We start from the raw sequence: 21,779 nt of genomic DNA, 5'->3' as shown, positions 1-21,779 counted from the left end.
GGGACCGCCGCCCTCGGCGTGAAGCGCTGAGCAGGACGAACGGAGAGCGCTGAGCAGCGTGGACCAGCGCGGACGGGGAGGCCGCTCCTAAGGTGCCGCGATGCTTGGGGCAGTGCTGCAGGCGGCAGCGAGCGGGCGGTGCCGGGAGGCGGGGCGCTGCCAGGACCCGGAGCAACGCGGGCCGGCCCCTCAGTGCCGCTGTCCGTCGCGCCCGGTGTTGCTGCCGTAGCCGCCGCCATGCGCAGCCGGAGCAATTCGGGCGTGCGGCTGGACGGGTACGCGCGCCTGGTGCAGCAGACCATCCTCCGGCACCAGGTGCGGGACCGTGTCCGGGGAGGGAGCCGGAGCAGGGCGGAACCTGCCCCACCGCAGGCCCCTGCCGACCCCCGGGCCTGAGGCGCTGCTGCCCGACCCCGCTGGCCGCATCGGCCGTGGCTAACTGGGAAACGGGCCGCGGCCCCTCGGTGTTGCCCCCTCTGCAGGACGCGGTGACGGGCCTGCTCCCCGCCAGCGCCGACCACAGGGATGCCTGGGTGCGGGATAACGTCTATAGCATCCTGGCCGTCTGGGGGCTGGGCCTGGCCTACCGCAAGAATGCCGACCGCGACGAGGACAAGGCGAAGGCCTATGAGCTGGAGCAGGTAAAAGGGAGCCGGCGGGAGGGAGGGCCCATGGCGGCCGCCCAGTCTGACCGGTGGTACCCGGACCCGACTGTCACCTCCCGGCTGGATTGCTTTAGGCACAGCCAGGCTCTGGGACCAAAGGGCCATGGGAAACTATGCAGTGAGGATAGGGACAGTGCTGGCCCTAGGCGCAGGGGAAGACACACAGTAGAAAAGAACCTCAGAGCTTGCTCTTCCCAGAGCACGGTGGAGCCCAGCTAGAGGGTCCAGCTCTCTGGCTCTGGGGTGGTCTCGGGCTGCAGTCCTTCTCCCAGAGGCTAGCAAGCAGCATCCTGCTGCCATGCCCTCTGTTCCCCTGTACGGTAGCTTGGCTTTGCTGGCTGGTGAAGAAATCATGCTTCCCTGTGCTGTTGCCTAGGGTGAAGGGGCCCTGGAAATGTGAGCAGGGGCTCCAGTTACAGACTGCAGAGCTCCACAAAGGTCAGCAGCCAGCTGATCCTGAGTCAGGGCTTCTGCCGGCCACGTGGGGATTTACAAGGCTGCTTTCCTTTTTCCTGCAGAGCGTGGTGAAGCTGATGCGGGGGCTGCTCCAGTGCATGATGAGACAGGTAGGGGGCTGGGGAGTGCCTCTAAGGGTCAAGTGGTCCCCTCAAAGCCCAGCTTGCTACAAAGACTGTCAGTCCCAGCTGTGCCATCTCTCCCCAGCCTTCACTGGTGAGCGGAGGGGAGGCCTCCTTCCAACAGGTTTCGAAATAAAGTCTGTTGGCATGTCCCTGGTGTGATGGAAGTCCCAATGCTGTGGGCTGGTGGCCAGCAGAGCCTTTGCCACCTGCTCCCTTCTTTTGTGGCCTGGCTGGTGCTGGGACTCTGCAGCTGTTCTCCTTGAGAGCACTTGTGGCCCTTTTCACTGCACTCAGTGCAGCCATGTCTGTGGGCTTTCCATAGTTGCAGCCCTGCACTAGGGCGGCACATGACTGTTGGTGCGTGGAGGGGCTCAGTCTGGGGGCTGTAGGATTTCTGCTCTGCCAGGCGTGGCACTGCATGTTGGGCTGATGGCATGGGTTAGCCCTTGTCTCCAGGGCTGCCAGACCTCTCTGGAGACAGGGTTTCATGAATCCATGCATCTCCTTGCCCTTTTCAAGGTGGACAAGGTGGAGGCATTCAAGTACAGCCAGAGCACCAAGGACTGCCTGCATGCCAAATACAACACCCATACCTGTGCCACTGTGGTGGGGGACCATGAGTGGGGTCATCTACAGATGGATGCCACCTCTCTCTACCTGCTCATGCTGGCGCAGATGACAGCCTCAGGTGATGCTATTGGGGGATGCCATTGCAGCTTTGAGCATGTTTATCTCCCAGACTTTTCCATGTTCTTGGTTTGGGTGCAACTTCTTGGGTGACAAGCTGCTGCAGTGGCCTCAGTGACTTCCCTCTTTTATTATACTTGCAGCACCCAATGTGGATTTGGGCCCCTCGGTGTCTGTCTGTCTAAGAGCCCCTGTTTGCCTGAAGCCTCAAAGCTTCCATAGCAGGGTGGGAGTAAGGATGAGAGCCAGTTGGGATGTGGCAGGCATGCTGTGAGGAGCACAGGGGCCAGCTTGTGTCACTGCAGCCCCTTCCTAGGGTTGCCTGTGGGCTTGGGGCGACTAATGTGAATTGCTCCCCCTGCTTCAGGCCTCCACATCATCGACAGCCTGGATGAAGTCAACTTTATTCAGAACCTCGTGTTCTACATTGAAACAGCCTACAAAACTGCGGTGGGTAGCCCGTGCTGGGGAAAGAGGATGCAGGTGGTGGGCTGGTGCCCAGGGGCAGCTGTGGGTCACTCCTGGCTCCAGTGGGCAGAGTCCCACTACGCTTGCTGGGAGCAACGTGGGCCAGCCCTCCAGTGCCACTGTCCATTGCACCCGGTGTTGCTGCCGTAGCTGCCGCCATGCACAGCCAGAGCAATGGGCGTGCGGCTGGACAGGTACACGCGCCTGGTGCAGCAGACCATCCTCCGGCACCAGGTGCGGGACCGTGTCCGGGGAGGGAGCTGGAGCAGGGCGGAACCTGCCCCACCGCAGGCCCCTGCCGGCCCCCGGGCCTGAGGTGCTGCTGCCCGACCCCGCTGGCCGCATCGGCCATGGTTAACTGGGAAACGGGCCGCGGCCCCTTGGTGTTGACCCCTCTGCAGGGTGGGATTTGAAGTCTTTCTGGACATGCTGTGAACTATTGCCCACTCCAATGTGCCACTGTCTCTGCACAGGACTTTGGGATATGGGAGCGTGGAGACAAGACAAACCAGGGTATCACCGAGCTGAATGCTAGCTCTGTTGGCATGGCCAAGGTGAGCTGGAGGGAGAGGTGCTGTTGCCAGAGAGCACCGGTGACCCCATGCTGCTTTTTTGTAGAGAAGGCTGGGCATGTTTAACTACTGAAGCTCAACTCCCCAAGAAGTTGAGTTCCTGGGGAGGATGGCTTTTCACTTTGTCTGCTGGGATAAAACTGCTCCTCTTGCTCAAGTTGTGCCTGAACCAGGAGTGAGAACTTAATTGGGGTGTGTGGCAGAAATGTCCAGGGCCTGTGAGATATAGTCATATTCTTACCAGGGTGCTCTGCAGCCACAGCAGGGTTTGCGTTTGTTTAAATTTTGGAAGTGTGGCACACACAGGGGCTGGCACAGGGTGTGAGTGCTTTCAGATGAGCAGCATGGTGCAGGACTTGCTGCTTTGAGTCTCACCCTGCTTGTAGGCTGCCCTGGAGGCACTGGATGAGTTGGATCTCTTTGGAGCAAAGGGAGGCCCACAGTCTGTGATAAGGGTGCTGTCGGATGAGGTCCAGCATTGCCAGGTGAGACCTGCATGGGCTTTACACCATCGCAAGATGAACTGTGATCTGCTGGTTTTGCGGTGTGGATGATGCCTGGCCTGGGAACCTAAGCACCCCTACTTTCCCCTCCAACCAGTCCATCCTCCACTCGATGCTGCCCAGGGCCTCCACATCCAAGGAAGTTGATGCCAGCGTGCTCTCTGTCATCTCCTACCCAGCGTTTGCTGTGGAGGACAGTGAGCTGGTGGAGATCACTAAGCAAGAGATCATCATGAAACTGCAGGTGAGTGGCTTTGCCCTTGTCTTGCCCTCCCCAAGAGGCAGCTGCAGTCCCAACTGTTGTAGCCCTTTTCTCCCCAAAAATATGCTCAGGGATGAGGTGCTGGGCCGTGTCTTCTCCCAGTCTCCATGACTCGTGGCCAGGGTGTGCCAAGTGAGTCCTGTGTGCTGTGGCCCTAGGCTGTGGTTGTAGTACCTAAGCTCTAGGTGAGCAAGTGAGATGGTACTTTGCTGGAGGAGGAGGACCACCCCTGCTTCTGCACTGAAGGTGTGAGTTACCTCACACTGTTCCTCCTCCTGCTAAGCACTACTCTCTCTCTTTCCCAGGGGCGCTACGGCTGCTGCCGCTTCCTGCGGGATGGATACAGGACCCCCAAAGAGGTGAGTGTGCTCAGCCCTGCCCCCTCCCCCCCACCCCGAACAGCAGTGCCAAGCATCAGCAGTGTGTCAAGGCTATGGTGGGGAGCATGGGGAAGGTGAGAGCCCTTAGCAGCCCCAGGCAGTGTCATGGGTCTGGGCAAGGCTTCCCAAAATGCCAGAGCCCACTGCAGAGGTGGTACATCCTGTCAGTGCCCATGGCAGATGGGCAGAGGCTGGCTCTGCATCTTGGGACCTGCGGTATGTATCTCTTAGGCTTGGGGAAGGTGGGACTATGCCCCATGGGGAGCCCTGCCAAGGTGCGCTCTTTCCCCAGTTCTTTCCAGGCTGCACAAGCCCTGAGTGAGGGCTGAAGGCCTGTGGAGGTGACTGCAGTGTTCCTCCCTCAACACTGTACAGTCACTGTCACTGCACAGGCACAGTGTGCATCTTGGGACCTGGCTCTGCAGCAGCACCTGAGGTCACAACCGTGCTTCTGCCTCTCCCGGGACAGAAGGCAGCTTGTGTACTGCCACACTTGGCTCTCAGTGGAGTGAGTGGAGCCTTTCTTCTGCTGCTCTGGGGTGGGAAACCATGAAAATTTTGTAAGCACTGTCCTGATTTTATAACCACAGAACCGGGAAATGGTACTTGGAGGGTCTGAAATCATCACCCATTGGGCCCATTATGTGCTGGGGTTCCTTTGGGCATGTGTGCCTCTAAATGCTTTTCCTCTGCTGTGCCTTTTCAGACCTGACCATAATAGGCAGCATGTGTGGCGGCATCTCTCCAGAGCCAGGGAATAGCAGCACCATTTCCAGTCTGACTTTTCCACCACTCAAACTTTGCCAGAGTGCAAAGCCGTGAATTGCTTTTGGGGAGCTGTGAGGGGCAGGAAAGGCAGTGCTGCCTGCAGGGGCACTGCAGCTGCCTGGAGTCAAACTGGAGTTTGAGAGCTTGTGGCCATTGTGCAGGCGCTATAGAGTACACACACTGCCTGTGTGCTCTCTGCCCAACAGTCTGCTAAGGCCACCCATCTCCCTTCTTTGCAGAAGAGTTAAAGCAGGCATCAGGGAAGGTTGGTGGCCATAGGTCCCCTGGAACGCTACAGCACACACATCTGGGGTGGGAAGATTCGTCACAGGCAGGTCTCCATCCTGACCCCTTCCCTTGTGCCAGGCTTTCAGTCCTATCCCCTGGCAGAAGGGCCCCTGCTTGGGCCCCTGCTCTCTAGCCCACGGCCTGGTGATGCTGGAAGAGGCAGGGGCTGAGGGGCTAGGGGACAGCAGGCAAGCTGAAGGGGATGCAGGTGTCCCCAGGGCAGCAAGAGGAATGTTGTGCTGTTGTATGGGGCTCTGAGGTGCTCTCCTGGGGACAGGGTAGGTTCCTTTTGCCCAAGCAGGGTGAGTCCCTGTAGCATTAGTGCAGGGATCTGGGAGAGAATGCCTGATGGCAAGAACACAGCTTGGAGGTGAAGCTGCTTTTTGGCTCTCTCAGCCATCATCTGCAGAAGAGCACTGGGAGGGCATTTTGAGGCTGGGGCCTCAGGGGGAGTAGGAGTCCTGTTTGAAGGGATCCTGCCACCCGCCACCCTCACCGCTGTCACCCTCCCTGCAGGACCCCAACCGCGCCTACTATGAGCCTGCAGAGCTGAAGCTGTTTGAAAACATTGAGTGCGAGTGGCCTCTCTTCTGGGCGTACCTGATCATCGATGGGATTTTCAGTGGAAACATGGAGCAGGTAAAGGAGGCAGGACCTGCCATGCTGCTGGAAAGAAGTCCCTGGCAAAGGAGGCGTGCAGGGAGCCATGCCCAGGGCAGACTCCCTTTTCTCTCTCCTCAGGTGCAGGAGTATCGGGAAGCCCTCGAGGGGGTTCTCATCAAGGGGAAGAATGGGGTACGCCTGGTGCCGGAGCTGTACAGCGTTCCACCAGATAAGGTGAGTGGTCCTGAGCTACAGTGGGAGTGGAAATATCATCAGGTAATTACTATCAGGTTTTAACAGCTTAACTCACACATGGTGGCTTCATGCACATGGAAACCCCGTGAGAAAGACAGCCAACCAAACAAAAAACAACATGCTGTTCCAACTCCCCCCCCCCCCCCCCCCCCCCGAAGCATTTCTTGCCCCTGTACTGTACTCAAGTTGCTGTACTGAGAGGGTGCAACCTGGAGATCGAGTCCTCTGAGAGCTCAGGACACACAGACCTGGGCTGAGGAGGTGCTGAGGATATGTGAGCCTGGGCTGAGAGTGACGGCCTCCTGGTGCCTGGATGCTGTAGCATCCGGAGCATTGTCCCAGTGCTCCTGGGGAATGTCAGCCATTCCAGAGGGATATCTCAACATCTTGGGAACCGAAATACTGAGCAGCTGATGTGGTGTCTGGCACGGGTCCCTAGGGCAGTCACGAGAAGGTGTGAGGAGCATAGCTGGGAGGTTTTGGGCCCTCTGTGGCAAATGCTTTCACAGATTCTTATTCTAAGCCTGGAACTGCTGGACTTTGAAATGCAGTGATGATGATTCACAGCATCCTGTGTGTGTGGATCCATCCCTGACCTACTGGCTTGCCTTCCAGGTGGACGAGGAGTACAGGAACCCTCACACTGTGGACAGGATACCCATGGGCAAGCTGCCGCTCATGTGGGGGCAGTCCCTCTACATCCTGGGCTGCTTGATGGCTGAGGTATGGTCATCCCTAGTGCTAGGGGGGGCTGAGGGGCGAGGCTCTGAGCTCTGAAAGGGCAAATATTGCCATCCTGTGCCACCTACCATGGGGAACCTGTCACTTCCACCCTGCAGGACCTCTTAAAGGTGGGTTGTCTGTAGGCATCACCCGCTTTACCCTGTGCATGAAATGTTGATCTCCTCATATCTCGTCATACCTCTTTTTCCTCAGGGGTTTCTAGCTCCTGGTGAAATAGATCCCCTCAACCGCCGGTTTGCGACTGTCCCCAAGCCTGATGTGGTGGTCCAAGGTGAGAGAAAGGGCCTGGTTTCAAACTCCTGTGCCTAGCAGGCCTGGGACCTCTGCCTGCATGGAGCTCATGGGGCTGGCTCTGCTGGCTGGGTGGCTGCCAGTGCAGCAGGTCTCAGCCCTGGCAAGGTGGGTGTAAGATGGGGTGTAAGTCCTTCTGCTCCACCCTGCATTGCTCCAGGGGAGCATCACTGGCTACAGCCTCCTCTGCAGACAGGTTGAAAAGGTTGAAAAGCCACTCAGGACAGAAGGCTTGAGTGGGAAGAATGTCAGGGGAAGCAAGGCAGACCTCTGCAGTGGGAAGTGGTTCCCAAAGAGACCCCAGACAACTGCCTTTATGTGACATAGCACATGCGTGTCCCCAGAGGTGCAGAGCAGCACTCCTCACTCTGGTGCCCCTGCCACACTGAACCTGTCCTCCCTCTGCAGTGTGCATCCTGGCAGAGACAGAGGGGATCAAGGGTGCCCTGAGGAAGGAGGACATCGATGTGGAGACTGTGGCAGATGTCTACCCCATCCGAGTGCAGCCTGCTCGCATCCTTAGCCACATCTACGCCCGGCTGGGTAAGCTGGGCTCCCTGCACCTGCAGAAAAAAGGGTGCAGAAGGGTCTGTGTCATACCCTGACATTGCTGCTCATCAGTGCCTAGCTAATGGTGGCTCTGCTACCCTTTCCTTGGCCTGGTAAAGGGGAACTTGGGCCCAAGGGGCACTGGGATGGCAGACAGTGCTATGCAGAGTAATTCTAAAATGGGTAAAGCTTTGGCACTGCAGTTGCACAGTCACCCCAGGGACAGGCAGGGGTTATAGGATGGACTTGGTGTGGACAGGAGCCAGCTTTTGTTCATGTGTCCCAGATGTCAATGGGGGAAGCAAGCCAGACCCCAGAGAAGGTCCCCTGGCAGTTCCTGGCTTGCTGAGAGAGTCTGTAGCTGAGGTGAGGTGGCCGCTGTTGGAGGGTTGGCAGGGCCATTCCCTGATGCAGCGGCCCTTTGGGCACAGGGCTTGTGTGGAGCTGGAGACCTGGCCTGGGCCAGAGGAGGAACCTGACCCACCACAGGCTGCACAAGCTGGCTAATTTAAGCCACCAAAATGCCAAGTGTAACATGGGCAAAGGGAGCAGGGGAACAGCTCAGCAGCTGCCAGGGCTGACGTGAGCGAGGGGTGATGCTGCTGCTGCACCATCCTGGGCTCTGGGAGTAATTCCAGGAGCAGTGGGAATGTTTACAGAGCTCTCGGCTTTGGGGAACCAGCCCTGTGCAGGGCTGAACCCCTGGTCTTGCCCCAGCTTCCAACATACCCCAAAACCCAGAGGTGTGGCACATTGTGGAAGCCAGGACAGGCTGTTCCTGTTTCAGCAAGTGTTCCTGGGGGGGGCCTAGTGTCTCTATCCACTGGGCAGGGCTGTGGGGTAGAGCATCACTGTGCTTTTGAGCCATGCCAGCACAACACAGGGTCCTGGGGTATCCCAAGTGCAAAACAACTGTTTCCTGCTGGCTGGGAGCACAGAAGCCTGCCTCTGCTTGCTGTATCCCTTTCATGAGAAGGCTGTCACTAAAAACTCCTCCTCCTGGACTCCTAGGCCGCAACAAGAAGATGTGCCTGACAGGACGGCCCTATCGGCACATGGGAGTCCTTGGGACCTCCAAGCTCTACAACATCAGGAAGAACATCTTTACGTTCACCCCACAGGTGGGTGCCATTCCCTGCTGCCAGGAGATCTGGAACTAGGCAGGAGGGCTCCCCACTGGCTGAGTGCTCAGGGGGTGCCCAACACCCTCTGAACAGCCTGGACCAGTCCCAGCTCTGTGGCATGGAGCAGCAGTTGGTGGTCCTGGCTACGTGCATGCTGGGAGAAGATGGTTTCAGCCTTCCAGTGATGAGTGTTGAGTGGAAATCTCTGCTCACCCTGACAAGAGCACTAGGAAAAGGCTGATGGCAGGACAGGGATCCCTCTGTCCCCTGTGTCCAACATGGTGCAGGGATGAGCAGGGTTGCAAGCCTGGAACTGTGGGAGTGCATGTTTGCTTGGGATGGGCACAGCACAGACCCGTGGCTGTGTGGGGCTTGTGTGACACTGCTGCTGAGCTGTGGTGTTACCTCGCCATAGTTGTTAGGGGCCAGCAGCTGCCCTGGGGGCTGAGGGTGCCTTTCTAGGCTCTACTGATGCTTACCAAGTGAGGTGGGACACGCTGGTGGTGCCGGGGTCACTGGATGCGCTGTGTGGCTGGCCTGGCTGAGTGCCTGTGGGAAGATGTGGGTGGCGCTAAAGGTGGCTGTGGGAAGGGCTGCTCATGTCTCCTCCCATCCTCACAGTTCATAGACCAGCAGCAGTTCTACCTGGCTCTTGACAACAGGATGATTGTGGAGATGCTGAGGACAGATCTTTCGTACCTTTGTAGCCGCTGGAGGATGACCGGACGGCCGACCATCACCTTCCTCGTCTCCCACACCATGCTTGGTATAGACCCTCCAACCTCGCAAGGCGTTTGGCTAGAGCAGCTGTGGGAAGCAGCCCATGCAGGAGGAAGTGGGTGGGCAGTTGTGTCAGTAATGGTGGGGCTGGAGGAGCCAGAAGCATCCTGTAAAGAGCCAGGAGCATCCTGTGAAGAGTTTGCTGCTCAAAGGAGCTGCACTGGGTTAGCAGTGGGAGAGCCTGACTGCCTCTGTCTCTGTCCCCAACAGATGAATTCGGCAAAAGTGTGCACCCCACAGTGCTGGTGATGCTGCGGAAGCTGCAGGATGGGTATTTCGGTGGTGCAAGGTGAGTGCAGCTTCCTGGAGAGGGCTGGCGGCCCCCAGGAGCCTGTTTATGAGGGTACTTGCTGGGCCTGAGCATCAGCTGTTGGGGAACAAGCTGTGGAGAATACATTGGGGTGTGCTAGGCTGTAAGTGCATCCCTGGGGTACAGTCCCAACAGAGGAGATGTGAGAAAGTTCATAGCTCTTTATGCTTCTAAGCCCGTGGCTGCAGGATCCCTCTAATACCTTTTGGGCAGCCCTTTCATGTCTGCCTGTGGCTGGAGGAGTTGCAGGTAGCTAAAGCAGGCGTGGGGGCATAGTATGCTCCTGAGCAAGCGCATCTCTCCCTGCCAAAGGGCCTGTCCTGTATCCAGAAGGCAAAGCCAAAGGTGCTGCTCCCCCCTTCCTCTCTGTTTGACCTCCCCTCCTCTCGCCCAGGATCCAGACGGGTAAGTTGTCGGAGTTCCTGACAACGTCGTGCCGAACTCACCTCAGCTTTATGGACCCTGGGCCAGAGGGTAAGGTCTTTGCCAAAAGTTATGAGCTCAGCACTGGCAGCTCTGAGGAGCTAGATGCCGAGGAGTGGCTGCATGGCTTGCAGATAGCAGAGGATGGTCAGGGGGAACAGGCCAGTTGCTGCTGTGGCATAGCAAATGCCAAACTCACCCGTAGAGCTGTAACACCCCACCACCCCGCCAGCACCTGCCACCATGTTCTTCATACATTTGGGTATTCACCATGTTTTTGTTCTCATCTGACCCTCCATCAGTAACCTTGTCTGGGTGATGGTCAGGGTGACACCAGTGGGGTGGGACCAGGTGAATTCATGCAGCCTCACCAAGGGTTTTTCCCAGCCAGCCAGGGCTGAACCTGTTGTGCACATGGAGAGCATGGAGGATGCTCTATAATCAGTCGGTCTGGCTGTTGCTTAGGGAAGAGACACAGGTTTGGCAACCTGCCTCTGCTCGAGAGATTGGGCTGAGGATCTTTGGAACACCAGTGACAGTGCAGAAAGTGATGGGACCATGCCCAAGGTGGTGGGGAAGACTCACCATGTCTTGAGCAATCCAGGTGTTGTTTTCCCAAAGCCTTTGACCCTCTCTAGGCAGGGCTGCTCCAGTTGGTGCCAAATTGAGGTCTTGCTGCTGTGGATATGGTACCTCAGAGAGCCTTAGCCCACCACAGTGTGATGGACCCGTCTTGTCCTGAGACCATGGTGGGGTGCAAGGTTTGCAGTTTCCCTTGCAAACAGCCCTGGGTGTATCCTCCTGTGTGACCTAGAGCTCGTCATCTTCCCAGCCTTCCCATCAGTCTGCTTTGCCTCTGCTGCTTCTGTAGCCAATGTCTGCACCACTGTGACTCTGAATACTCACTTCTCTTGCCCTCCTTTTGCTTTGCCTGGAGTCTCCTTGTAGGCTGCACCTGGGCTTCTCCAAGGTGTCTGCTTCTCCGCAGCCCCAAGGGGAGATGGGGCCTGCCTAGTCTCTCTACAGCACTTACAAAATGCTTAAAGTGTTTCTTGTGGTCAGATGCTGCAGCCAGACAGGATGATGTTTTCGAGCCTGATGTCTGGAGGACTCTTCCTTCAGGCATTGTCATAAGGCAACCCTGCCAGATATGAAAAGGGAATGCTGCGATGTGGGCCTCTGATGTTGTCTGCATCTCACCTCCTAAGGAAGGACACACCACAGAGCTGATCTGCGAGCTGAAGAGCAGCATGGCTTTGCCCTGGCCCACTGTCTGGAAGCACTCAACAGCTCTTAGTTGTGTTGCATTGCTTTGGCATGGGGCATCTCCCCCTTGGGGTATGCCCATCACTGTTATTTCCTGGCTGAGGAGAGAGATGGCCTCTGAGCACCCTCATCCACGGTGCAGGAAACGAGCGGTGGGCCCTTGTGCTCCTGTTGTGGCATTGGGAGTGATGGCAGCTGCTGTAGGTTGGGCAAAGAGCAAGACAGGAGCTGTAGCTCCTTCTCTAACTCCTAACTAGAAATAACTGGTAATTTCTAATTAGAAGTAACTGTGTTGTAAAACCCACCCTGCCTTGCTCCCATGCTGGAGTCCTGCTTGGATGAGGCCCCTGCTGTGCTGGGGTGCTCACAAACATTCCACATGGACAGGCTGCTGCTGGCTGTGCCTCCCCCTATCATCCCTGGAGGAAACAAGCACGAGGGTTTCACTGTGGGGTTGGGGCAGGCTCTGGCCATCCTTGCACAGGCTCAGACCCAGCACATGCTGCATCCCCATCACCTGTTTCATTTGGGTGGGACTCCGAAGGAGCCCGGCTGGCAGCCAGTGTCCCAGGCAGCGGAGCAGACTGGGAACAGGGGTGTCATGGCTGTGGGACTTCAGGCACCAGCCCCATGTTGTCATTTTGCTCAGCCAGCAAAGCTTCACCCTTGCTGAGGTGCAGGCGGGAGCTCTCTTGGGCTTGGGGCACAAAGCAGCTGAGCCCCCTCTTGTGCCTCCCCTTCAGCAGACACGTATGACGAGGTTGCTCAGTACCTGGATCACTTGCTGCAGCACACAGCTCCGCAGGTGAACCTGCCTCCCACTGCACAGCGGGGAGGCCTGAGCCGCTTCCGCGCTGCCGTCCACACCACCCGTGACCTCATGTCCTTGGCATCCAAGGCCAAGGACCTTCACATCCAGAGTGAGTAACTCCAGCACCCTCTGCACCTTTGGTCAAGCCCAGGGGTAAGGCTGAGGTGCTCTGGGAGCTTTCCCAGCTGTGCAATGCCTGGGCCCCATAAACTGAAAAGAAGCCTGCATTATGTCCATCATGTTAGTCCTGGCCATTGGAGTATCTTGGAGTTGGTGCATGTGCATTCCTTATGGAAAATTCTGAATGATAAACAATGGCAGCTCCCTGTGGTGTTCCTTTAGCACGGCGGGATGGGGCTGCTTCTCCCACGGCCCACTTCACTGCAGGGGCTGACAGGGGAGCAGTGTGTCAGATGTGAGGTGGGTTGGGGTTGGGAAGTATCTGTACCAACCTTGGTTTTCTTTTAGATGTTGGGATGTTTGTCCCCAGCAAGATCTTCCAGGCATCCCAGCAGTCTGTCAAGCTGCTGGGTTCACCCCACCAGCATGATATGGATGGCAAGGTGAGCCATGTCCCTCTCAGGCTGGCCAAGCACTGCTATCCTTTCAGCTGGAGCCAGAAGTCCCTGTGGGGCTGCATGGGGAAGGGTTAGTGTTTAGTGAGGGGGAATGTCTATGGGTGAATGTCCTCAGCTCCACAACCAGACTGCACTTGGTGTGTGGTGCTGGTGATGCTGACCAGGAGCATGGGTCTCCCTTCCTTCAGAGCCACACACTCTATGCAGAGATGAACCTACCCCGCGATGAGCATGGCAACGTGGACTGCAAGGCACTGGTGGACCAGCTGCGTGTCTGCCCCACGCTGCAGGAGCAAGCGGACATCCTCTACATGCTCCACATCCTCAAGTATGCTGAGCTCTGAGTCCTGCAGGCTCACTGAGCAGAGCACAGCCGTGCAGTCATCCCCACCTGCAGAGCCCAGGGCTCCTTCAAGGCAAGCTGCTGGCTGTAACCCAGGATCTCCTTCAATGCAGAGGACCTGAATGGCACACGGGGCTTGACAGTGAGCCTGGCCCCACAGTGAAGGAGCTCCTCACTGAGCTGTACATGCGGGTGGGGGACACACGCCAGTGGGCCCTGATCCGCTACATCTCTGGCATCCTCAAGAAGAAGGTGGAAGCTCTGGATGAGGTAACAACCATGCATTTGGCCTCCAGCTGGCTGAGCTCTGTTGGGGAAGAGGTTGCAGAGCGGGTGGGCAAGCTGCACCTGCATCTGCTCTGTCTCACCCTGCCTTGGGCCAAGGCCCAATCCCTGAGCTGTTGGTGATGCCTGGGGTGACTCTGTCCCCAGGCCTGTACTGACCTCCTGTCTCACCAGAAGCATTTGACAGTTGGGCTGCCCCCAGAGCCGCGTGAGAAGACGATTTCCGCGTGAGTGTGGCCTGTCTCCTGGCACGTGCTGGCCTGGGGTTGGATGCGGACCTGCTGTCCTGGAAGCCTGTGGGAGGAGCGGCTCTGGGTGGCCACCCCCAGCTTGCGTCTCTCCCCTCTGGGCAGTGTGGACCACAAGGGACGCAGGGTTCACTCTACTGCCTCTCACCTTCTCTGCTCCCTCCATAGCCCGATCCCCTATGAGGAGCTTGTTCACCTTATTGATGAAGCCAGCGAGAAGAACCTCAGTGTGTCCGTCCTCACCCAGGTGAGGGGCCAGGGTGACAGAGGACCCTGGCCTAGGGTTCTCTGCCCTGGTGAACAGCAGTGGAGTGACCTACCCCTTCCCCTCTAGGAGATCATGGTCTATTTGGCCATGTACATGCGCACGCAGCCCGCGCTCTTCGCTGAGATGTTCCGCATTCGTATCGGGCTCATCATTCAGGTGATGGCAACGGAGCTGGCGCACTCTCTGCGCTGCTCAGGTACGTGCAGTGGGGACAGCACCCAGCTGGAGGGTGCTGCTGCAATGGGGACCCCATCAGCAGGGAAGAGAAGTGCTGTTAAAAATGGGCAGCTCAGCTCCAGGGCAAGACCCTGCACTGAAAGTGCCAGGGACTGTTCTCAGGCACAGCTGGGTGATTTCACTTCAGTCTGTATTCAATTGTGTGTTGGGCTGGCATGGGGAAGAGTTCCTGTTGTAGGCAAAACCCAGAGTTAGTGTACGTCCCTGGAGGATGAGCTCCTGTACCAGTGCTTCCCCTGCTGACGGAATGGTGTGCAGGGTAAAAATGTCCTAGGAGGGCTGTGAAGTGGGGTACGACATCCCAGCTCTGTTCTCTCCAGCTGGAGAAGCCACTGAGAATCTGATGAATCTCAGCCCATCAGACATGAAGAGCCTCCTCTACCACATCCTCTCTGGCAAGGAGTTTGGAGTGGAAAGGAGTGGTGAGTCTCTCAGCAGGGTTGAGAGAGCATCTCTGGGCAAAGCTGGGTGCTGGTGCAGAGCGTGGCCTGAATTGAAGCAGTTGTATGCTGTGCTCAGGGATCTCTGGTGCTGGCTGGGGTAGAGGGCAAGGGTGTGCAGAGGTAGGTACCAGTGCCCAAGCAGAGGCAAGAAGTGTGTGTGCCCTGAGCCACGGTACCCACTCCAGGCCTCTCTTCTCCAGTGCGATCAGTTGACTCGTCGCTCACCACTATCTCCATCTGTGAGGTGGGGGCCATTGGGGCCACCAAACACGAGCGTTCCGGCATCATCAGGCTGAAAAGTGAGATCAAGCAGGTGAGGGCAGGTGGTGCAGGCTGCTCCTGCCAGGGACAGCTACAGGACAAGCAGGATCGGTGGGGAAGCAGGAGGGAACTTGCTCCTGGGCTTCAGAGAGCTTACAGCTGCTTCCAGGATCTGCTTTTAGCTCCAGTCCTGCCCTGTGGGGAGAACTGGAGCAAACCTGTTAATGGGACTTGGGATTTCTTTGGCAGAGCAAGCAGTACAGGGGGAACACAGGAGTGCTTGGGAAGTGCAGGGGTGGGAAGGACCACGCAGAGTCCCAGGCGTTGCTAGTGTCCTGGTGGGCCTCTTTCAGCAGCAGAAACGTCATTTCCTTCTTCTCTTGCAGCAGCTGGATAAGCATAGGCAGTCTCTGCCTGGAAGTAAGGTGATGCCCCCTGGTCCTCCTGCACCCTCAGCTTTTGTCCCTTATGCCACACACCCGGGCAGCTTTCGAGCATGCATGAATTAGCAAGCTTTACTAAGTAAACCTGAGCGAGCTGCTGCAGCAGTGAGCTGGCTGCCCCTCTGAAGGTGCAGGGTTGCTGTGTTCAGGACTGGAAGGGAGGCTGGCTCCCTGGGAAAAGGTTGGCATTGCTCACCATGCTGTGGGGCCCAGGGCTGGCACTGTCCCACAGCCTTTGGGGAGCTCCCCCTTTGTGTGAGACCTGCCATATTTGGGCTGGCAGGGAGGAAGGCTTCTTTAGATTGTGTGTTGTCATTAGAACCAGCTGGGATCTGTGCTCCATAGCTGCTGTGGCCTAATAGACTCCATTATACCCGTGAAAACTTGCTGAGCATGATGGGGTGATATTACTGTAGTGCAATGACCAGCAGTGGCCCTGTCTAGTAGCTTACTGGTGGTTGCTGCATCCTGCCTGTAATCTCCTCAGCTATTTCTTCTCTGGAGGAAGAAGCTCCTGCCCAGCTACAAGGACTTCCTCTGTAGCCTAGCATGTGTCCAGGACAAGTCCTGACTTCTCGTCCCAAAATGACAGGGCCTGCAGGGACCAGACTGTTGCAGCAGTTTTATGTCCAGTCTGCAGCAACGGGAAACCTGGCATTACAAGGGGGACCATGTATGTGATGAGGAGGGTTGTCCACAGGCAGTAGCAACCTTGCTACTGCCTGGTCTTGCTACTGGCCCCCTGGTCTGCCTGAGACCAAACCCCACCTATGCCAGCAGCCAGCAGAGCAGTAGCAGCCCTGCTCCCATGTGCTCACCAGCACGAGCTCGCTGCCACTGCAGCACCAGTGTGCAGAGGCCTTGCAGCCACCCTGTGAGGTGCAGCCCTTCCCCTGTGGTGCTAACATGCAACTTCCCGCAGGTTTGCCCTTTGAAACTGCCTCTCCAGCTAAGCATAGCCCCTGGGATAACTGCCCTGTGACCTGAGCTTGGTCCATGCTGCTGCTGCTCTGCTTGCTGTCATGGCTTGCTTGCTCCAGTACGGTCTGATTTTGGTCTCTCCCTTTCTCCTCCAGCCCCTCGGTTTGCAGTCCGGGGACGCTGACCTCAAGTCGTCTCTGGTAACTGGTGTTTGTTGGCAGCACATGTGGGTCTGACCTGCTTGTGGCTGCACAAAGGTGCTGCAGGGTGGCTTTGCTGTGGTGGGGGGTGGAGGCCAGGCTGGGGGAGCACAAGCTCTTGGGCAGCAGGGTGTGTTCTTGTGGGTATTTACTCTACAGCAGTCTCTGTGGTCCTTGTCTTGTGTCGGCTCAGTCTCCTGGGCACACAGAGCTGCTGGGCCAGGGCTCCTTTTCAAGCATGCTGGAAGACCAGGGCAGCAAGGACAGCCGCCAGGGCCAGTGGCAGCGGAGACGACGGCTGGATGGGGCCCTCAACCGTGTCCCTGTGGGCTTCTACCAGAAGGTCTGGAAGGTCCTGCAGAAGGTGAGCTGGGTGCCTGGCTGGCTCCTCCATGCACGTGAGCCTGTGGGTCCCATGCACCAGCCTTGCTAGGCCAGCTTGTGAGGTACACGAGGATGGTTCCTGATGTCGTGTTGGTATATGCTTCCTGGACAGCCTGGCCCTGGAAAGCTGCCTTATAGGCACACAGGACCTACCTCATACTGTGCTGAGCCTTGCACAGTAACGGGTAATGGCTTTACCCATTAGCCAGGCAGGGGCAGGCTGGAGCCGCAGCTGAAGCAGCTCTGGGCACAGCTTGTCCTTGGCATGGTGAGCCAGGGAGCAGAGCCCCATGCTAAGCGCAGGGCTGAACCGGTGGGGAAGGAGCAATGCTGTGCAAGGAGTTAGGAGGTGGAGCTAGCGTGTGTGGGCAGCGTGCACCAGTGCACAAGGGAGAGTGAGCTGGTGGACCGGCCCTATGTGTTCTAGCGTAGATGCTTCTCAATGCCATAACTGTGGTCTCTCCTTGTCCTGCAGTGCCATGGCCTTTCTGTGGAGGGCTTTGTTCTTCCGTCTTCAACAACCAGAGAGGTAGGAGGTTTATGTGAGGTGTAAGCAGGGTAGGTGGGTTGGTGCTGGGTTGCCCTGTGCAAGCACCCAACATTGCTCAGGACTTCTGCTGGTGATAAGAGTGCTGCAGGTGCCTTTCTTTCTCCCTCCTCACAGATGACCCCTGGGGAAATAAAGTTTGCTGTGCATGTGGAGTCGGTCCTCAACCGTGTGCCCCAGCCAGAGTACAGGCAGCTGCTGGTGGAGGCTATCTTAGTGCTCACTATGCTGGTGGACATGGAAGTGCACACCATTGGTGGCATCATAGCTGTGGAAAGGATCTTGCATATGGCCAACGACCTCTTCTATGAGGAGCAGGTAAGGGCCAGGCCTCATACAGGAGCCACAGGTTGCACCCAGGGCCGCTGGCTGCGTTCCCTACAGCCAAGCAGCAGTCACCCATGCAGACAGTCCTGCCTGTTGCCCTCATTATGTTCATGGGGCACAGCAAATACATAGTGTACTCCTCCCGTTGTTCACCATCAGTGTGTCACACTGCCTTATTCCTGATGCTTCCTTTCTCCTTCCCTGCCCAACATCCAGAAAGCCCTGGGCGCTGACGAGCACATGCTGGAGAGGGATCCTGCGACAGGCATCTGCAGCCTGCTGTACGATAGTGCGCCAAGTGGGAGGTTCGGCACCATGACCTACCTGTCCAAGTCGGTGGCCATGTACGTGTATGACTTCCTGCCCGCTGATGGCTGCTCCATGCAGTAGCTCTCACAACTCCTCACTCTGGGTTGCAGATGCTGCAGAAAGGTTGTTTCATATAGCTTATAAAAACGGGCATTAGGTAGCTTGCAGGCAGCCTGCGTGGCCATCTCTCCTAGTCCTGCCCTCTTGGTGTCTGAGCAGCTCTCCTGAAGAGCTCTGTGGGAAGCTTGCGTGGTCCTAAGCTGTGTGCAGCCTGGGCTGGCAGGGAAAGGCTGAGCTTCGAAGCCTGCTTGTATTAGAAGTGTCTGCCTACACAGCTCCTTCGGGGCCATCACCCCCAAAGGTATGTGTGTTTGAGGGAGGTGGAAAGGGCCCCCTTCACCAGGCGTGTGTGCAGTGCTGCAGCGTGCTCTGCAGATGCCTCCAGCAGATTCTATGTTTTTAATCTGTTCTGTGCCGCTTTTTATTCCAAATCTGCAGGGTTTACACTAGTGTAAGCTGGAACTCTTGCTCTTCCTGCTGCTGGTGGAAAAGCTTAGAGGAGTACAGGGTGCCACCTGAGCCTCTCCCCCAGCACACCCAAAAGCAAAATGATCCAACCCAGCCACAGCTCTGCTGCTTGGAAGTAGGCAGCCCATCTCACTGAAGATGGGGTCAGGGGTCCTGTATACAGAGCTGGGGAGGCTGTGGGAGCCAGGAGCATCCCAAGATGGTAACAGATCCCAGTTACCACCGAGCTGCGAGGACAGAGCTTCTGGCTGGGGATTGTCGGTGGCAGCCCTGCCATGCCCTCTCTGCTTCTGGCAGTGTCACTCATGGCCAAGTCACAGGCTCCCGAGCTCATACACGTCCTGTAAAGAAGCTTTGAGCTGGCTGCTCAGTTTGGTGTTAGCTGTGCCATCACAAATGTGCTGTGAATGCTCAGCTCTGCCCTCTGTCCCCATCTCCTGCAGCCTTGCACTGGAGAGGGGAGTGTTTCCCAGTTCTGCTCTATCCTGCAGGTCAAACCCCGCACAGGATAGTGTGGTCAGACTAATGGGGAACGGGCACACACACCGCAGAGTGGCAGGGTGAGTGAGGTTATAAAATCATAAATAGTTTGGGTTGGAAAGAACCTTTCCAGGTCATCTAGTCCAAACCCCCTGCAATGAGCAGGGGCATCTTCAACTATATCGGGTTGCTCAGAACCACAATCAGCCCAGCCTTGAATGTTTCCAGGGACAGGGCATCTACCACATCTCTGGGCAACTTGTGCTAGTGTTCTTCACCACCATCATCTTAAAACCTTTTTTCCTTAAACCACACATAAACCCTCTTTTAATTTAAAGAAGAGAGGTTGCCAGTGAAGACTGAGGCAAAAACATTGTTGAGTACCTCAGCATTCTCCTCACCCTCTGTTACTGGTTTACCAGTCCTACTCATCAAGAGGGTTTCGCTTTCTGTGACCCTGCTTTTCTGGCTGACATACCTGTAGAAGACCTTTTATTATTCTTTTTGTCCCTTGCGAAGTTCATCTCCAGCTGTACCATGGCCTTCCTGACCCCTTTCCTACACGGCCAGGCAGTGTCCCTGTACCCTTCCCAGGATACCTGTCTCTGCTTCCACTGCCTGTGTGTTTTCTTTTTGCATTTTAGTTTGACCAGGTCTCAACTCTTGCCTGCCTTTCCTGATTCCTTGCACATGGGGATTGAGAGCTCCTGTGCTCTATGGAAAGCATCCTTAAAGACCTGCCAGCTCTGTCTGTTTCCTTATCCTTGAGGACAGTGTCTCAGGGGGTCACACAGCTCAATCCCTTGAGCAGCTGGCAGTTGCTTTCCTAAAATTCAGGGTCCTGGCTTTTACTCTTTGCCTGACCTGTATCCCTCAGGACTGCAAACTGCCGGTGCATGAGCATTGCAAGCCCAGGCTGCTCCAATCTCAGTGTCACCAACTGACTCACTTGGGTGGGTGACCATCAGATCCAGTATTGCTTCCCCTCAGGTATAGGGCTGCCTATTCTGTGGTTTAAGAAGGTACCCTGCATGCACGTCAGGAGTCTCCTGGATTGCTGTGCTGGGTTGATCCTGGCTGGGTGCCCACTGCCAACCAGAGCCGTTCTGTCCCTCCCCTCCTCAGCTGGACAGGGGAGAGAAAACACAATGAGAGGCTCCTGAGTTAGGATAAGGACAGGGAGATCATTCACCGGTTGTCATGGGCAATGCAGACTGACTTGGGGAAATGAGTTTAGGATAAGGACAGGGAGATCATTCACCAGTTGTCATGGGCAATGCAGACTGACTTGGGGAAATGAGTTTCATTTATTACCAATCAAATCACAGTAGGATAATGAGAAATAAAGCCTAAATCTCAAAGCACGTCCCTCCTCCCATCTTCTGGGCTCAGCTTTACTCCTGTTTTCTCTATGTCGTCCCCTGCATCGCCACAGGGGAATGGGGGTTGTGGCCAGTTCATCAGACATCTGGCATCCCTCCCGCTGCAGGAGGAGGACTCCTCACGCTCTTCCCCTGCTCTGATGTGGGCTCCATCCCATAGGGAACAGTCCTCCACAAACTCTTCCAACATGAGGAGCTGGCATTGGCTCTCCCAGACATGGGGGAGGCTTCTGGCAGCTTCTTACAGAATCCACCCTGTAACCCTCATCCCCACTACCAGGCCCTTGCCACATAGACCCCATACAGTTGCCTGCAGCTTCTTCAGCAGCTCTTGGGGTGGTTGAGGTCCCCTGAGAGGATGAAAGGCTGTGAGTGCAGTGCTTCCTGTAGCTGGAGTCAGAAGGCTTCATCCACAGGCTCCCCTTGACAGCATGGCCTGCAGAACCACAAGGTTCCCTTTGTTGACTGGTCTCCAGTTCTTACCAATAAGCTTTCAACCTGCTCATGGCTATTTTTCAGAGACAGCTTTTCACAATTTATCCATTTTTAGATGCAGAGGGCAACACTGTTCCCCCTCCTTCCTGGCCTGTCCCTTTTGACCAGCTTGTAGCCATTGACAGCCATTGCACTTCGCTGGTGGGGTTCATCCCACCAAGTTTCAATAAAGGCAGCCAGGTTGTAGCTTTCTCGCAGCACAAGTCACTTCCAGCTCCTCCTGCTTGCTGCCCATGACGCATGTTTTGGTGTAGAGGCACTTCAGCTGGGCTGTTGGTCACGTCACCTTCCTTTGCCTGGTATTTCCCTCTTGGCTCCTGTTACGCATGTGCGTAAGACTTAAAAGTGTGCTGCAGTGTACCTAGCATGTCTGAGAGCAACAGGCTGAGGGTCCTTGCCAGGCCCCTAGCTTTGGCATGTCATCAGACAGCTTGTCTGGTATTATCCCACTCTGCCTTTAAGTCTAGTTTAAAGCTCTGTCAGTCAGCCCTACTAGCCTGTAAACAAAGACCCCTTCCGCCTCTGAGAAAGGTGAATCCCATGTTATGCCAGCAGGCCTGGTGCTGTGTAGGCCATCCCATTATTGAATACCCCAAAACTGTGGCAGTGACACTAGCCACAGACCTAGGTATTAATAGACTTCTGGACACGCTGCCTACAACTAGAATGATGGAGTTACAAATAACCTGTGTTCCAGATTACCAACAGTGCCAAGGTCCTGAAGTCTCTTGATTGCCCTTGGATTATGAGTTGTGGCTTCATCACCACTC

The 21,779-nt window shown here is 56.5% G+C and overlaps 1 protein-coding gene across 4 annotated transcripts; it reads left to right on the top strand.

The window, feature by feature from the left end:
* The first annotated feature begins 140 nt into the window (after nucleotides 1–140).
* On the top strand, nucleotides 141–20,496 carry PHKA1 (phosphorylase kinase regulatory subunit alpha 1). Of its 4 annotated transcripts, none has more exons than XM_062625818.1 (33): nucleotides 141–315; nucleotides 483–641; nucleotides 1,184–1,231; nucleotides 1,766–1,934; nucleotides 2,301–2,383; nucleotides 2,875–2,955; nucleotides 3,360–3,458; nucleotides 3,574–3,720; nucleotides 4,044–4,097; nucleotides 5,691–5,813; nucleotides 5,916–6,011; nucleotides 6,648–6,755; nucleotides 6,969–7,047; nucleotides 7,476–7,610; nucleotides 8,628–8,737; nucleotides 9,362–9,506; nucleotides 9,731–9,809; nucleotides 10,225–10,400; nucleotides 12,263–12,439; nucleotides 12,799–12,893; nucleotides 13,097–13,236; nucleotides 13,365–13,521; nucleotides 13,684–13,763; nucleotides 13,953–14,031; nucleotides 14,119–14,248; nucleotides 14,610–14,711; nucleotides 14,918–15,045; nucleotides 15,383–15,418; nucleotides 16,513–16,557; nucleotides 16,751–16,921; nucleotides 17,417–17,470; nucleotides 17,606–17,806; nucleotides 18,032–20,496. In XM_062625818.1, exons 1-33 carry the CDS (start codon nucleotides 238–240, stop codon nucleotides 18,203–18,205), a joined length of 3,738 nt encoding a protein of 1,245 aa, XP_062481802.1. In that variant the 5' UTR covers nucleotides 141–237; the 3' UTR covers nucleotides 18,206–20,496. The 4 variants fall into 4 exon arrangements, with proteins under 4 accessions (XP_062481802.1, XP_062481804.1, XP_062481803.1 ...); XM_062625819.1 differs by having other exon boundaries at nucleotides 142–315; nucleotides 14,933–15,045; nucleotides 15,380–15,418; XM_062625817.1 differs by having other exon boundaries at nucleotides 142–315; nucleotides 15,380–15,418.
* The last annotated feature ends 1,283 nt before the right edge of the window (nucleotides 20,497–21,779 follow it).

This window comes from Pezoporus occidentalis, unplaced genomic scaffold, assembly GCF_034315485.1.
Source record: "Pezoporus occidentalis ecotype Australia unplaced genomic scaffold, CSIRO_AGI_Poc_V1 ctg283, whole genome shotgun sequence".
NCBI classification, from domain to species: domain Eukaryota; kingdom Metazoa; phylum Chordata; class Aves; order Psittaciformes; family Psittacidae; genus Pezoporus; species Pezoporus occidentalis.
Note: the sequence above shows the minus strand (reverse complement) of the source record. Positions and strands in the feature narration are given on the sequence as shown.

Excerpts from the sequence above, each read along its gene's own strand:
- PHKA1 (XM_062625817.1), top strand. The coding sequence starts at position 238 with ATGCGCAGCCGGAGCAATTCGGGCGTGCGGCTGGACGGGTACGCGCGC. Across the intron at positions 13,522-13,683 it reads AGGTGGAAGCTCTGGATGAG|GCCTGTACTGACCTCCTGTC; the intron begins GTAACAACCATG and ends CTCTGTCCCCAG. Across the intron at positions 16,558-16,750 it reads CTGACCTCAAGTCGTCTCTG|TCTCCTGGGCACACAGAGCT; the intron begins GTAACTGGTGTT and ends GTGTCGGCTCAG.